The following is a 14304-nucleotide window of genomic DNA, read 5'->3' on the forward strand; positions in this document are numbered from 1 at the left end:
GGGGGTGGGGGCCGCCAGGGAGCAGCAGGCAGGCCCTGGCAGAAGAGCCCCTGCAAAATGATAGGCAGTGACACAAATGAAAGCAGAGCTGTTTAATAGAAAGGCCTGGGTGAGCAGGGGCAGAGAAGGCTCCAGGACAGCACAGAATGGGTCATCTAGACAGGGAAATTTGGAAGGCAGGGGTGAGCTCTAGCTTCCAGGAATGTTCTAGGCTACTCAGCCCTGCCCATCCTTTCCCAGGTCAGCTAGGCTGGAGGTTGGCCCTTCCCACCTTTCTCACCTGTAGCTTCACAAGTGGAAGTAACTCCTCCACCAAGTCTCAGGGTGGAGTGGCAGCAGCTGTGGACTCAACACTTGCCAGGCTGCCGGCCCTAATACCATACAGGGCCACTGGATGTGTTCTTAGAGGGGTTGGAGCTGCTCTCAAGACAGAGATGAATGAATAGCCCAATTTGCAGGGTCAGTGACTGGTGGGAGGGAACCCTGAAGACAAGTTTAAAGGCAAGGAGGGGAGATGCAGGCCATAAGGCCACCTGCCAGGCCGTGTTAGGCCATGGGGCACATTTAAAAGACAAATGAAGAGGTGGTACCCGCAGGGCTGAGGGCCTGCTGGGCCTGGGCAAGACTGTCACTGGCTTGGTGGTCCAGGTCCTGACACTCTTGAAGGGTATTCTGGAACTGCCGACAGGCCTCCTCCAGGATGGAGCTGCTCCGGGTGGGCCAAGACTCCCAGTACTCTGGCTCCACCCAGGGTTGGGCCTCAGTGGCTATAGAGTTGGGGCTGGCGCTGGGGCTGGGGTGCAAGGAGCTGTCCAGGTCTCGGCATAGCTGGTAGAGCTCACTGCCACGCCCAGTCACACGCTCGCCATCGATGACCTTCAGGCCAGGCAGCAGCTCCTGGACTATAGCCCGGTAGGTAGGGCTGGCACAGAGGGGGTTGCTAAGCCGGGCCAAAGGGTCCTGGAGCCGCAAGTGCTCGAGGCACCGCAGCCCAGCAAGACACTGCAGCTGGCCAGGAGTAGCCAACAGGTTGCCTGCAGCATTGAGACTCTGCAGGTTCTCACAGGCGGCCAGTGGCTCCAGCCCTGTCAGCCGATTGTTAGAGACATTGAGCACTGTCAGCTGGCGCAAGGAGGCCAGCGGGCCCAGCTGGGTGAGCACATTGCCTGAGAGGTCCAGCCACTCGAGGCCCAGGCACTCCCCCAGGCAGCCCAGGTCAGCCAGCCCTAACCCGCGCAGCTTCAGCAGCAGGATGGACTCCAGGGCGAACTCACCCGTGCGAGACTTCAGCAGCTGGGGTGTGATGTGCAGCCCACCGGCTTCTCCCGTCTTCTCTCCCGGAGGCTCCATGAAACGATGCCAGAGCAGATGACCTGGGTCCTGGTAATGCTGTCACAGGGATGTGGGTACCACTGGGGGTCACTCAACTGTTTTTCCCAAAAAGAAGCACCTTTAATTTTCCTGGGCTAGTGCCAAGAGGCCCATTTCCAATTCTCTGCTTGAGGCCAACAGGTCCCTAAGGAAAGATAATTAAACAGTCAAGCAGGCAGGGCCTCTCCCAACTACTACCTGTCCTGTGCAGCAGGTGAAGGCACAAAGTCTAACCCTGCCTTTATTGCCAGAGCCAACAATCTGCCCAGGCAAGATCTGAAGATCAAGGTCTGAGAGACACAGGACACAAAGCCCACCTGAGTGACAAACAGACAGAGTGCAGGCCCCAGTCCAAGAAGGAGAGAGGCCTAGGTTAGTTCCAGCTGGTTAGGGCCATGCTGGATGGGACTCCAGCCCTAAGTTAACCAGTTCTTTTCATTTGTCAAATCAGGACCAAGGGTAAAATGTCATTATTTTTCAGTAACTACCCATGATCTATTAATTTTGAGGTATTTCTTTTTTAAAACATTTATTACTGGCTCAGTGCCTATGGCTCAAGTGGCTAAGGCACCAGCCACATACACCCACCCAAGGTGGCGGGTTCGAATCCAGCCCAGGCCCGCCAAACAACAATGATGGCTGCAACCAAAAAATAGCCAGGTGTTGTGGTGGGCGCCTGTGGTCCCAGCTACTTGGGAGGCTGAGACAGGAGACTCACTTGAGCCCAGGAGTTGGAGGTTGCTGTGAGCTATGATGCCACAAAACTCTACCCAGGGGGACAGCTTGAGGCTCCTCTCTAAAAAAAAAAAAAAATATATATATATATAATTACTTTTTTTTTGAGTTGTGGTCTTGCTATGTTGTCCAGGTTGGTCTTGAACTCTTGGGCTCAAGTGATCCTCCCCTCAGCCTCCCAAGTTGCTTTATTTCTGAATAGACAGTAAGTAAGCACCATAACAGATTTTTTTTCTTTCTTTATTTTTGAGACAGGAGCCTCAAGCTGTCCCCCCTGGGTAGAGTGCCGTGGCATCACAGCTCACAGCAACCTCCAACTCCTGGGCTCAATCGAATCTCCTGCCTCAGCCTCCCAGGTAGCTGGGACCACAGGCGCCCACCACAACACCCGGCTATTCTTTGGTTGCAGCCATCATTGTTGTTTGGCAAGCCTGGGCTGGATTCGAACCCGCCACCTTGGGTGTACGTGGCTGGTGCCTTAGCCACTTGAGCCACAGGCACTGAGCCCCGATTTATTTCTTTCTTTTTTGAGATAGTTGTACCATGTCACCCTCGGTAGAGTACTGTGCCATCACAGCTCACAGCAACCTCAAACTCTTGGGCTTAAACAATTCTCTTGCGTCAGCCTCCCAAGTAGCTGGGACTATAGGCTCCTGCCACAACGCCCGGCTATTTGGGGGGCATAGCTGTCATTATTGTTTGGCAGGCCCAGGCTGGGTTCAAACTTTCCAGCTCTGGTGCATGTGACTAGCGCCCTAGCCGCTGAGCTAAAGGCACCAAGCCAACCATAACCAATGTCTTTTGTTTCCCTCCTGGGACAGCCCATGCATATGCAAACACAAATGAGGGCAGGCTGTACTTTCATCCACTCAAAAACATCTCAGCTATTTCTAACATTAGCAATGAATTCAAAATGGTTTCCAGGTTATGTGGGCCAACTTGTGCCCTCTGATTGGAGCTGTAAGACCTTTAGTCCTAAATGAGAAAACTGAGGTTGGGAGGGGCAGGTCAGGGAAGGCTCGGATGTGGCCTGGATCCCCAGCCATTGCTCCCCTAGCTCTTTTGCTCTGGCATCAACTTGTTAGGTATCAACAGAACAGCACTGATGGTGTGCCAGCTGTGAATATGACATGATTTCCTAGACAGGAAAGCTGGGGGAGGCCACATCATCAAGGAAGCTGTCTTGGAAGGAGGGCACCAGAAGGTGGCTCCTGAAGGTGGAAGAGGTACCTGTTCAGTCACGAATGGAACAATGAGCTCAAAGCACTAGTGCAAGACTGAAGACTAGCAAGAGAGAGGCAGCCTGGGGGAGGGACAATGGCAATACTGCCCACAGAAGGGTCAAAGTTTAAGCGGAGAGGAAAACAAGAACAGACCTCTGCTCCAAGTGCAGCTTCCCACCCCTTGGGAGGCTAACCCAGGCCCAAGGGGTGATGTCTGGTTGCCAAAAAGCAGATGACTACAGATCTGTGGATTCTCAAGTCTGAGCTTATATAATCAGCACCACTTTGTATTCCCCCCCTTCCAAGAAAACCAGGCCCAGAACCTGATCCATTTATTACTTCCCTACCCCCAGCAAGGACACAGTATACCCACCAGGGAGCTAGGGAGGCTGCTCCCTACCCCTCATCCAAATAGCAGGGGTTCTTGTTCTCACGATCCCCATTTCCTTACCTAGCCCCCCTTTTTCGTAATTCAGCAATGAAGCAATTGCCTTTGCATCTGTCCCCTACGGTGGAGATGCAGGAGGACTAGGCAGTAGACATCTGCTATAAAAACATGAGCAAAAGATCCAGACCCCAAGGAGGAGAATGGGGAGGAGTAAAAAGGGCCTGGAACAACCGGGGGTCTGGCTAGGTAATTGCATGCCGGGGCCTCCCTCCCCAAACATGGAATGTAGGCAGGACAGGCTGGGGACAAGAAGACACCCAGCTCTGTGGCATTAAGTGAATGATAGTGAAGCACCAGGCTCCAGCTGTAGCTGCAGCTCTAGACTGCTGAAGTCAAGGACAGTATGTGGTATATGGGGTCACCTGCTTTGGGGACACAGACCTCTTGACGTACCTGAAAGGCCTCAGTCCAGGAGTATGTAGCCCTCCCCACACACTAGCTTAGGAGTGAACACGGTTAGGAACTCCCTTGCACACACCACTTACAAGGCTGAGTGACTGGGTCTTCGAGGACGTGGTCTAGCAGCCGCAGGGAGAACACATGAGGCTTTCAAGGACCAATCCTGGTAAGATGCCTCACTGCCTCCAACATGAGCGTCTTGCTTTCTTGCCCTTGGTAGAGTGTCATGGCGCCATAGCTCACAGCAACCTCAAATAACTGGGCTCAAGCTATCCTCTTGCCTCAGCCTCTTGAATACCTGGGACTACAGGAGCCCACCAAAACACCCAGCTATTTTTAGAGACAGGGTCTTGCTCTTGCTCAGGCTGGTCTCGAACTCCTGAGCTCAAGTGATCCATCTGCCTCAGCCTCCCAGAGTGTTAGGATTACAGGTGTGAGCCATCACATCCAGCCTCGCACATGTATACCTTCAGTGTATACAAGGTCCTGAATACCCACTACTATTTTAACAGGGAATACAGCGTGTAAAGCCATTAGAGTACAACTCATGGCTGCTTGAGAGCAGAATAAGCCTTTTCTATGCACATACTGCTAAATATAAATGAAGCAAGGGGCAGACAGAAAATGACATCTTTCAGAAAAATATGGCAATCAGTTAGGAATTGATAACTGTCCTCCTCCTTTTTTTTGCATTTTTTTTTTTTTTGGCCAGGGCTGGGTTTGAATCCTCCACCTCCGGCATATGGGGCCAGTGCCCTACCCCTTTGAGCCACAGGCGCTGCCCAACTGTCCTTATTCTTAACAAACAGGTTTGGGAGGCCAGGTGCAGTGGCTCACACCTGTAATCCCAGCACTCTGGAAGGCTGAGGCAGGTGGATCTTTTGAGCTACAAAGCCACGGAACTCTACCTAGAGTGACAGAGACTCTGTCTCAAAAAAAACCCCAAACAAACAGGGTAGCGCCTGTGGCTCAAAGGGGTAGGGCACCAGTCCCATATGCCGGAGGTGGTGGGTTCAAACCCAGCCCTGGCCAAAAACTGAAAAAGAAAAGAAAAGAAAAGAAAAGCCCCCCAAACAAATAGGTTTGGAATTCTGGCCATCCCTATCTGATAACACTCTGCTCCGTTCTCAAGCTACAATTTCTACAGGTAGGTGCCTTCAGAGCTCTGGAGACTCCAGAACCACTGGCACCTGTATGCCACTCTGGACTCTGGACAGGCTAAAAGGTCGGCTCCTTCTCAGCCAGGTCACTAAGGGAGAAGTTAAGGGGAGGGGGCGTATAGTTGGAGAAGTTCTCCAGATTGGTCTTCAAGAAGAGAAGACACTCAACGACCTCCACTTTGAGAGAGGAGTTCTGTTCTATGATGATGGGGCTGTTCAGGGAGTCAAATATACTTTTAGAAAAGGCAGTCATGGTGGGGGGCAAGACAGGTAGATAGTAACCAGTCTGGCCAGAGCTGGCCAGGCTTCTTGCTGCATCTCCCAGTCAGCCCCACAGGTATTGCTTTTCTTTCTTTTTTTTTTTTTTTTTTGAGACAGTGTTTTTTGTTGCCCTCAGTAGAGTGCCATGACGTCATAGCTCATAGGAACCTCCACTCCTGGGCTTAGGTGATTCTCTTGCCTCAGCCTCCCTAGTAGCTGGGACTACAAGCGCCCACCACAATGCCTGGCTATTTTTTTGTTGCAGTTTGGCCAGGGCTGAATTTGAACCCACCACCCTTGGTATATGGGGCCGGTGCCCTATCCCCTGAACCACAGGTGCCACCCAGGTATTTCTTGATGATGAAACTGGCCAGGTGGCTCTCAGTGGAGAGCGAGGCCTCCCTCTTCTCGGAGACCAGTAGCCCCAAACTTTCCAGCTGCTCCAGCAAGCTTTTCTCCCTCTGGGATAAAAGGAAGGTCACAGAGCAGTTGCTGCCCTGCTAAGGCTCCTCCTGGCTGCTCCCCCTGCACCAGGGCTCTTGGTTATTCCAGGGGGTTCCACACACAGACCCCTGGGGCTCTGCAGGAAGCACGGGGCAGGCAAAGAACATTCAGATACCATAATCTCCTTTACTTTGTACATGAGGACTTGCTTCCAGTGGTCAATGTCAGCCCCTACAGGTAGGATGGCCTTGACCTTACCCTTGAAGCAGGGGTCCAGTAACGTAGCCAGCACAAACTCCTCATGGTAGAAGAGTTCATTGAGCTGACAGTCTGTGGAGAGCTGCAGGGCCAGGCCCTCAGCAGTTGGATGGCTGTACCCACCTCTCTGACACTCTACTCCTCAAAGTGCCTATGAATCTGCTCCAAGAAGATATGCAGATAGCACACCTGGGGCAAGAAGCCTGTACTTTGCTCGCCTCCTGAATCACCATTTGGAAGGGCTGCAGGAGCTTGACCAGACTGTCTGCCAGGCTCCAGAATGTGGCTGACAAGGCAGCGCCAGCCTTCCCTAGCTGGTGCTCTTCCTCATACTCCTGAAGGGGCTGCTGCTGCTCCACCAGCCACTCCCGCAAATGATAGGCTGGGACCCAGTGGTCTGAGAGATCTTCAAAGGGCTGGTGGGCCCAGAGGCCCCACTGGGGCTGGAGCTGGGCAAGTGCATCCGGGCCTCCACGGAACCTTGGAAATGGCTGAAGATGGCCTTGGCGGTATCCAGGATGATCTGTATGCTATGATGGTGACATAGAAAGTTCCTCACTAGAGATTCAAGGCAGTGGGCAAAACAGGGGGTGTGGATATAGTCTTTGCCCTTGGCTGCCCACTCCAAGCTGGGGCAGCCACTCAACACCAGGAAGCCAGCCTACAGGGAGCTGTGGCCCCCCAGCACCTCTGGCTGCCTGTCCTCTGCAGCTCTCTCCAAGGGCAGGCCTTGAACCCAGAGCACTGCTCACTTCCTCAGGTTCTCTGATGGTACTGCCCTGCTGCCTTGCTGCATCACCCTCCAGTGGGCAGTGATAGCTTCGTAGTTCACAAGAGAACCCTGGACCACTGTGGAGACGGGAAGGTGCACATGACCTCCCTCAGCCCACTACATCTCCTGGAGCACCTGCTTGCCCACAGCCTTATGCAGCAGAGGCAGGGCTTTGTCAGAGAAAAAGGTTGGAGAGGGCAGACGGTAGCAGGGGTCAACCTGGGCCATAAACCACCTGAAGGGCTGGCATGAAACAAAGGAGAGTGGCAATGCCAGGCTGCAGAGCAACTCTGCGATGCTGTGGTTCCAGGCTTGTGTGCAGGGCTGACTAGGGGCACAGATGGTGCCCTGGTTGTCCTGGATTGCTGGAGGGGGAGCAAGCAGGGGAGGTGGGGCCAGTAATAGCCACTCAAGCCTGTCCAGGGACAACAACTCACCACTGCCTTCTGAGGGCATGGTGTCTGGGTGGTGTCTTGGACCTGGAAGCTCCTTAGGGGCAAGGCTGTCAGGATTGGTGGCTGAGCCCTTCCACTGTGTCTTCTCCACCCACTTCGCTCCCACCCCTTGGCAGGCTGGAGTTGTCATTCTAGCCCACTCCAGCCTATGCTTACTTGCCAAGTGACAGACAAGACCCAAGGTTCAGAACCATCCTTTAACTTCGCCCTGTTTGACAACAGCATTACACAGAGTACAAACAAAACAGCAGATATTCTTGTGGTCAGCTTCAAAGAACTGCCCAAGTCTGTTGTAGCCTTCAGACCTGTGGTATGCAGAGGGCCCAGGGAATGCAGGATGGTAGCCAAGCCCTCAGTTTCTGTTTTTATAGCTCTGACCAACTTTTTCAAGCAGGGGGCCTTCTGGAGGCTCTGCTGGGGCCCTGCCTTCTTCCTCAAGCCGGGAAGCAAATGCTTCTTCTTCCACGTCTTGATATGCCGTATCTCTGTGCCACGCAAAGCATGAGGATGTCAGTTTGCCTTGCCTCCTCATTTTCACTGAACTGGTTCACCACCAGCCTATCAGGACTGGCCATCTGTGGGGACTGGGGGAGGACCTGGACAGAGCTGCAGTAGAAGTGGCCCAGCTGGAGCTGACAGGGACAGCTGAAAGGGACCTTGGCTTCCTTCCTGCCTGCTTCCCTACCTTTATCCATGCCCATGACTTCTGCCTGGATACCTTCTTCTCAGGTTGCACAGGGGATCTTGCCCAAGCACAGGTTTGAGGCCACAGACTCCAGGGTGGCCCCCCCTTGGCTTGTTCTGCTCAGGGCTAGCCCAGCACTTAGCCTCCCTGGGGAGCAGGTTTTTTCTTCTCACTGCAGGTAGGGAGACCAAGGACAACTTCTACCTGCTTTTCCAGGAACACTTGGTCCAGGTCAGGTGAAGGGACTCACGTGCCCCTGGATAGGGAGTGGGTAGCTATTCCTTTGTAGGGCCAGGTCCCTTTCAGACTCTTTTTGGGAGCCAGAGGGTCTGATTTTCTTCCTGCAGCCACTGGCAGCCTTCTTCTCTGTGTCTACAAACTCAAGTGTGACCTTAGTCTTTGGCAGGCCCTTGCTGGCAGCCCAGCCAAGTACATGAGAGGGGCTGGTAGCTATGGTGTTGTGCTCAGGGCTAGGACAAGCCAGGGTGGCAGCTGCACTCTTGGGCCTGGTCCTACAGGGGAGTCAGCACACACATAGGGTTCCTGCACCACTGATCCTGAGGGAATCTGTTTTTTGGGGAACTTTTTGATTTTTTCCATTTCCAACACATTTATGAACTTGTGGAAATGGGATGGATCCAGGCTTCAAAGCAAGATAAGAATAATGGTTCTGGCTCAGTGCCTGTAGCTCAAGCAGCTAAGGGGCCAGCCACATACACCAGAGCTGGTGGGTTCAAATCCAGCCTGGGCCTGCCAAAACAACAATGACAACTATAACCAAAAAATAGCCAGGTGTTGTGGTGGGCGCCTGTAGTCCCAGCTACTTGGGAGGCTGAGGCAAGAGAATCGCTTAAGCTCAGGAGTTGGAGATTACTGTGAGCTGTGATGCCACTGCACTCTACCAAGGGTGACAGCTTGAGTCTCTGTCTCGAAAAAAAAAAAAAAGAATCTGATACTTAACTCTGGAACACTGAGGAGGAAGGGGATACCCAAATATAAAAGGAGAAAGTGGAAAGACAATGTAAGGTATAGCAAGGTAATACGAAATCACCCCTAAGACAAAACTCTCCAGAATCTGACTTCCTTAGCAAGATATGACCTCTGTTATGCTCTGTGTATGAGTGGTTTCTGTGCCACCATCTTTACCAAACTTTAGATGTTTCTTTTAGCTTTCAAGGTTTTGGGGAACCTAAAAGGCACCTGACAACTTTTCTACATGTCGTGGACACCATTGAGTAGGCAAGCCTCTGTGTTTACGTGGCCTCAGGCTGGCGGGAGACAGATGTGAATGAAAGACTCACACTTGCAACACAGAGAATCAGAGCCAAGGTGAGGGCTAAAAGACCACAGTGAGACGGCACCTGTGGCTCAAAGCAGTAGGGCGCTGGCCCCATATAACAGAGGTGGTGGGTTCAAACCCAGTCCTGGCCAAAAAAACCCAGCAAAAAATAAATAAATAAAAGACCACAGTGAGGGCATAAAGGACCACATGGTACTTCTGAGACCCCAGGGAGGAGACTGACCTTGCCAGAAGTCACAAAGTTTTCCTCAAAAGAGAGGTCAGTGCTGGCTGCTATAGGCGCTGTCCAGAAGGGAGTGGAGCTTCTTGATCTGTGTCCCAAGCACCTGGATTGTACCTGAAACCTGGGAGGGCAGAGTCAATGTGTCAGCCTCCTACAGAGACCTTGGGAAGAAGTTCCTTAAGGCTGATACCCTCAGCCCCCACGACCCTCTCACTCTTTCTGGGTGAGTCACAGGGAAACTCCTGGAAGGGCTGCTTATGCTTTTCTCCTCCCACTCCCCTCAAAGCCCACATTTCTATGGCTTTTGTGAAGACCTCTAATAACCATCCCATCACTAATTAAAATAGCTCAGACACCACTTTCTTGGTTTCCTTTCATCTCTGTTCCTGTCCAGTCTTACAGTCCCCCTCTGCCCCTGCCCGCCCTCCAGTGATGCTTCTTGGCCTGCCTTGTAGGCCCTCTGCACTTGTCTGATCCCCCCCATCTCCAAAGTGATTTTCCTGCTCTCATGATGTCATTGCTACCTATGTCCTGAAACTGCCAGGTCAGTCGCTAGCTCCCTGTACCTGCTATCAACTTAACCTGATAGTGGGACACTACCCAGTCCCATCGACCCAGGTACCCAAGCCCCAAACCTAAGCATAGTTCTCAGTTCCTCAGCTCCTAATTCATTCTCCTGGAGATTAGGTCAAGTTCAGTAGACTAAAAAGAAAAGAGGGCGGCACCTATGGCTCAAAAGGGTAGGGCACCGGTCCCATATGCTGGAGTGGTGGGTTCAAACCCAGCCACGGCCACAAAATAAATAAATAATAAAATAAAATAAAAAAGAAACATGAAGAAATGAGAAGAAAAATAAGAACAGAAGAAAGAAAATGATAGGGAAGGAAAAGCCCCGTGAACTAGGATGTGTTTCCTAGGGAAAGAGAAGATTCAGAGAAAGATGACTTAATAATCCTATCACAAATATCTGAAAGTAAGTAGACTTCATCTCTTCAGACAAGAACAAGATGTACACTCAATAGGAAGATTAAGATGGAAAATCTACTCTGGGAAGCTGAGGTAGGCAGACTGCCTGAGCTCGTGGGTTTGAGACCAGCCTGAGCCAGAGCCAGACTCTGTCTCTAAAAATAGCCAGGTGTTGTGGCAGGCGCCTGTAGTCCCAGCTACTCAGGAGGCTAAGGCAAGAGAATGGCTTGAGCCCCAGAGTTTGAGATTGCTGTGAGCTGTGACACCACAGCAATCTACAGAGGGCAACAAAGTGAGACTCTCTCAAAAAAAAAAGATGAAAAATCTATCCCTTTGGCCCCTGGACTTCTTTGGCGCCAGCAGCTGCTGGACCAGGGGCCTAGGACCACAGGAACAGCCAATGACTACAGGCTTTGTGACCAATTAGTAGTTTGCAGGTGGCTGTACTGAGACATCAGAGGCCATTCCCTAGTGAAAGAAAGCCACAACTAATGGACAGGGCCAGTATCTGTAAAGGGATGAAGGAGTATACAGATTCAGATTCCTGTCCCTGACACCTGTACTGGGCTATGTGTGCTCTGCCCACCCCCAAGTGGATGTCAGACTATGCTGTGCATGGAGGGCTTCTGGAGCCCAGGAGAGGATGGGGCAATGGAGCTCATCTTTAAGAACTCCACCAAGGGACTATAATCTACCATGTCATAGGACAGGTGGGATGTTCTTTTTTTTTTTTTTTAATTTTTGCTTTCAACTTATCTTACTTTGAAGTTTTTTTTTTTTTTTTTTTTTTTACTATTTACTCCTATAGTGTTCTCTTGCCTCCCACATAGCTGGGATCACAAGGTCCAGCTGTCTTTTTGTTGTTGTAGAGACGGGGGTCTCACTCTGGCTCACTCTGCCTCAGGCTGGTCTTCAGCTGGTCTTGAACTCAGCTGAGCTCAGGCGATCCACCTGCCTTGGCCTCCCACAGTGCTGAGACAACAGGTGTGAGTCACCATGCCTGGCCCAGGTGGGATGTTCTGTACTGCAAGTGAGAGGAGGTCAGAGGGGAGGAACATGCAGAGGTGTGGGCCCAGTACAGTGGCTCACACCTGTAATCCTAGCACTTTGAGAGGCTGAGACAGGATGGCTTGAGGTCAGGAGTTCAAGACCAGTCTGAGAAAAAGTGAGACCCCTTCTCTACCAAAAATAGAAAAACTCAGCCAGATGTGGTTGTACACTCCTGTAGCCCCAGCTACAAGGCTATGTTTGAAGGATCACTTCAGCCCAGGAGTTTGAAGTTGCAGTGAGCTATGAATGACATTGCTGGACTCTAGTCAAGTGACAGAGCGAGACACTCTGTCCAAAAGAAAAAAAAAATAAGCCAGGAGCAGTAGTTCATACCTGTAATCCCAGCATTCTGGGAGGCTGAGGTGGGTGGATTGCCTGAGCTTAGGAGTTTAAGACCAGCAAGAGCAAATCCCATCCCTACTAAAAATAGAAAAAAGGAGCTGGGCCTGGTGGCACATCTCTGTAGTCCAGCTACTTGGGAGGCTGAGGCAAGAGGATTGCTTGAACCCAGGAGTTTGAGGTTGCTATGAGCTATGATGACGCCATGATACTGTACCCGGGACAATAGAGAATAAGACTCTGTCTCCCCCAAAAAAGAACATGCGAAGTATGGAGTATGGATCAAAAGGATACAGGTGCTTCAACTGTGAAAGTCTACACCACCATGCCAAGGAATGCAAGCTGCTAGCCCAAGAGGTGCCCTTTTGCCCGAATTTCAGTCACTGACAGGCCTAACAGGCTCCCAGCTGACAGGGAAAGCCTGCCAACTTTCAAGAGAAAAAAGAGACCCACAAACCAGCCTTGCTCCTGGAGGGCTGAACTTGAGCCATGGTGGTAGGGACTGTTCTTTCACTATCAAAAAGTTTCAAGGAGCAGGTGTCCATCACAGAGTGAAGAAAATGGGCATGGGTTAGCTGGTATTGCCATGTATCTCAGCCCAGGGTTCACAGCATCACCCTTTCTTCCCTCTTGGTGAGGAAAGGGGCAAGGCAAAGAAACTTCAATTATACTCTGTTCTAGTGCCAGGGAGTACATTGGGAGAAATTGCCCTGGAACATGCATGCTTTGTCTGAAACTCTACTCCCAGATCTCTAGCTCCTGAAAGGGCCTGGACAGGGAAATTGTTTTGCTTTTATTTATTTATTTATTTATTTATTTATTTATTTTTGAGACAGAGCCTCAAGCTATCTCCCTGGGTAGAGTGCCATGGCATCACAGCTCACAGCAACCTCCAACTCCTGGGCTCAAGCGAATCTCCTGCCTCAGCCTCCCAAGTAGCTGGGACCACAGGCACCCGCCACAACACCCGGCTATTTTTTGGTTGCAGCCGTCATTGTTGTTTTGGCGGGCCCGGGCTGGATTTGAACCCACCACCTTAGGTGTATATGGCTGGCGCCTTAGCCACTTGAGCCACAGGCGCCAAGCCAATTGTTTTGCTTTTTACGAAGGATGTGTAATATTTCCCATGCTGGACTGGAATAATTAAGCTTGAGACTAGATTAGTGGACCCAACCCACAGCCACTACCTACTGTGGGAAGGAATCTCTCAGGAGTAAGGCAGAACTTTTTTCACATCTTGTATCCTTATGCCCACTCTTGGAATTGTGTGCTGGGAACTGTCCCAAGCAACAGGTAATGATAGCAGGCAAAAGGCTGGCTGGGAAATAGCTACAGACCTGCCACTTCTAGGCTCACTCCACCCCATTCTGGGCCAGCGTGATTTTATTTATTTGTTCCCTTGGATGCACTGGATCCCATTTCTCCAGGATGCCAATTGCACAGCAATCTGCAAATGACCTATCTTGGGCATTTATGTTTTTTTCCCTTAATATAAACATTCTGGTTTTGTATTTCTGTCTATTTTAATGTCTACTAGTTCTCATTCCTCTACTGTTATCGGGTACATGAACAATTGCAGGGATGAGCTGGCAGGCAGCAGCCTAGGTCGGCGCAGCAAGAACGCTTTCTGTTGTTTTTATCACCATGGAGAGCAACTATCTGGAAAGCAACAGTCTACTAACTACCTCATTTTTGCCAATGAGAGCTGGCTTTTCTGCCAATGTCTTCTTGAAACTCCTTCCACTTGAAAATGTTTCAGGAGGAACTAAATTTTAACTGGGCTGACCCCTGATAGTTGGAAATTAGTCTAAATAAGAGGTGATGCCAAAAGTTTAGGAGAGGGTAAGCCAAGTATAAGGTGCAGAGAGGAAGCTAATGTCAGGTGAGGGTTGCCTAATCCTAGGACATGGGACATACTTTTCATACCAGATCTACCTTTCACTGGATTAGGCTAAGTCTACCACGTACAACAGAGTATACATATGTGTGTTCCTAAAAAATGTGAGTTGGTAAGGATAAGTTTTAAGACAAGTGCCCCTGTACCATCCTGTACAGTCTAGGGTGGGTATAGGAAGCAAGAAACTAAAATTCTTTTTTTTTATTTTTATTTTTTTTATTTTTTTGAGACAGAGCCTCAAGCTGTCCCCCTGGGTAGAGTGCCGTGGCATTACAGCTCACAGCAACCTCCAACTCCTGGGCTCAAGCGAGTCTCTTG

At 50.9% G+C, this 14304-nt stretch overlaps 1 protein-coding gene across 7 annotated transcripts in view; it reads right to left on the reverse strand.

Annotated features, from left to right (window-relative positions):
• Nucleotides 1-88: 88 nt before the first annotated feature.
• LRRC61 (leucine rich repeat containing 61) overlaps nt 89-14304 on the reverse strand; it is a 20130-nt gene continuing 5914 nt past the window's right edge. For 2 of the 7 annotated variants that reach the window (XM_023514466.1, XM_023514465.1), the window contains exons 2-4: nt 9735-9855; nt 591-1516; nt 89-417 (exon numbers count right to left, since the gene is read on the reverse strand). In XM_023514466.1, coding sequence (XP_023370234.1) covers nt 320-417; nt 591-1350 — 858 coding nt within the window. In that variant the 5' untranslated portion in view covers nt 1351-1516; nt 9735-9855 and the 3' untranslated portion in view covers nt 89-319. Of the gene's footprint in view, nt 1517-9734; nt 9856-14304 lie in introns of all 7 variants that reach the window. The other 5 variants (XM_023514467.1, XM_023514468.1, XM_023514469.1 and 2 more) reach the window with 5 other exon arrangements.

Source organism: Otolemur garnettii, unplaced genomic scaffold, assembly GCF_000181295.1.
Source record: "Otolemur garnettii isolate 467f Iridium unplaced genomic scaffold, OtoGar3 scaffold00053, whole genome shotgun sequence".
Taxonomy (NCBI): Eukaryota; Metazoa; Chordata; class Mammalia; order Primates; family Galagidae; genus Otolemur; species Otolemur garnettii.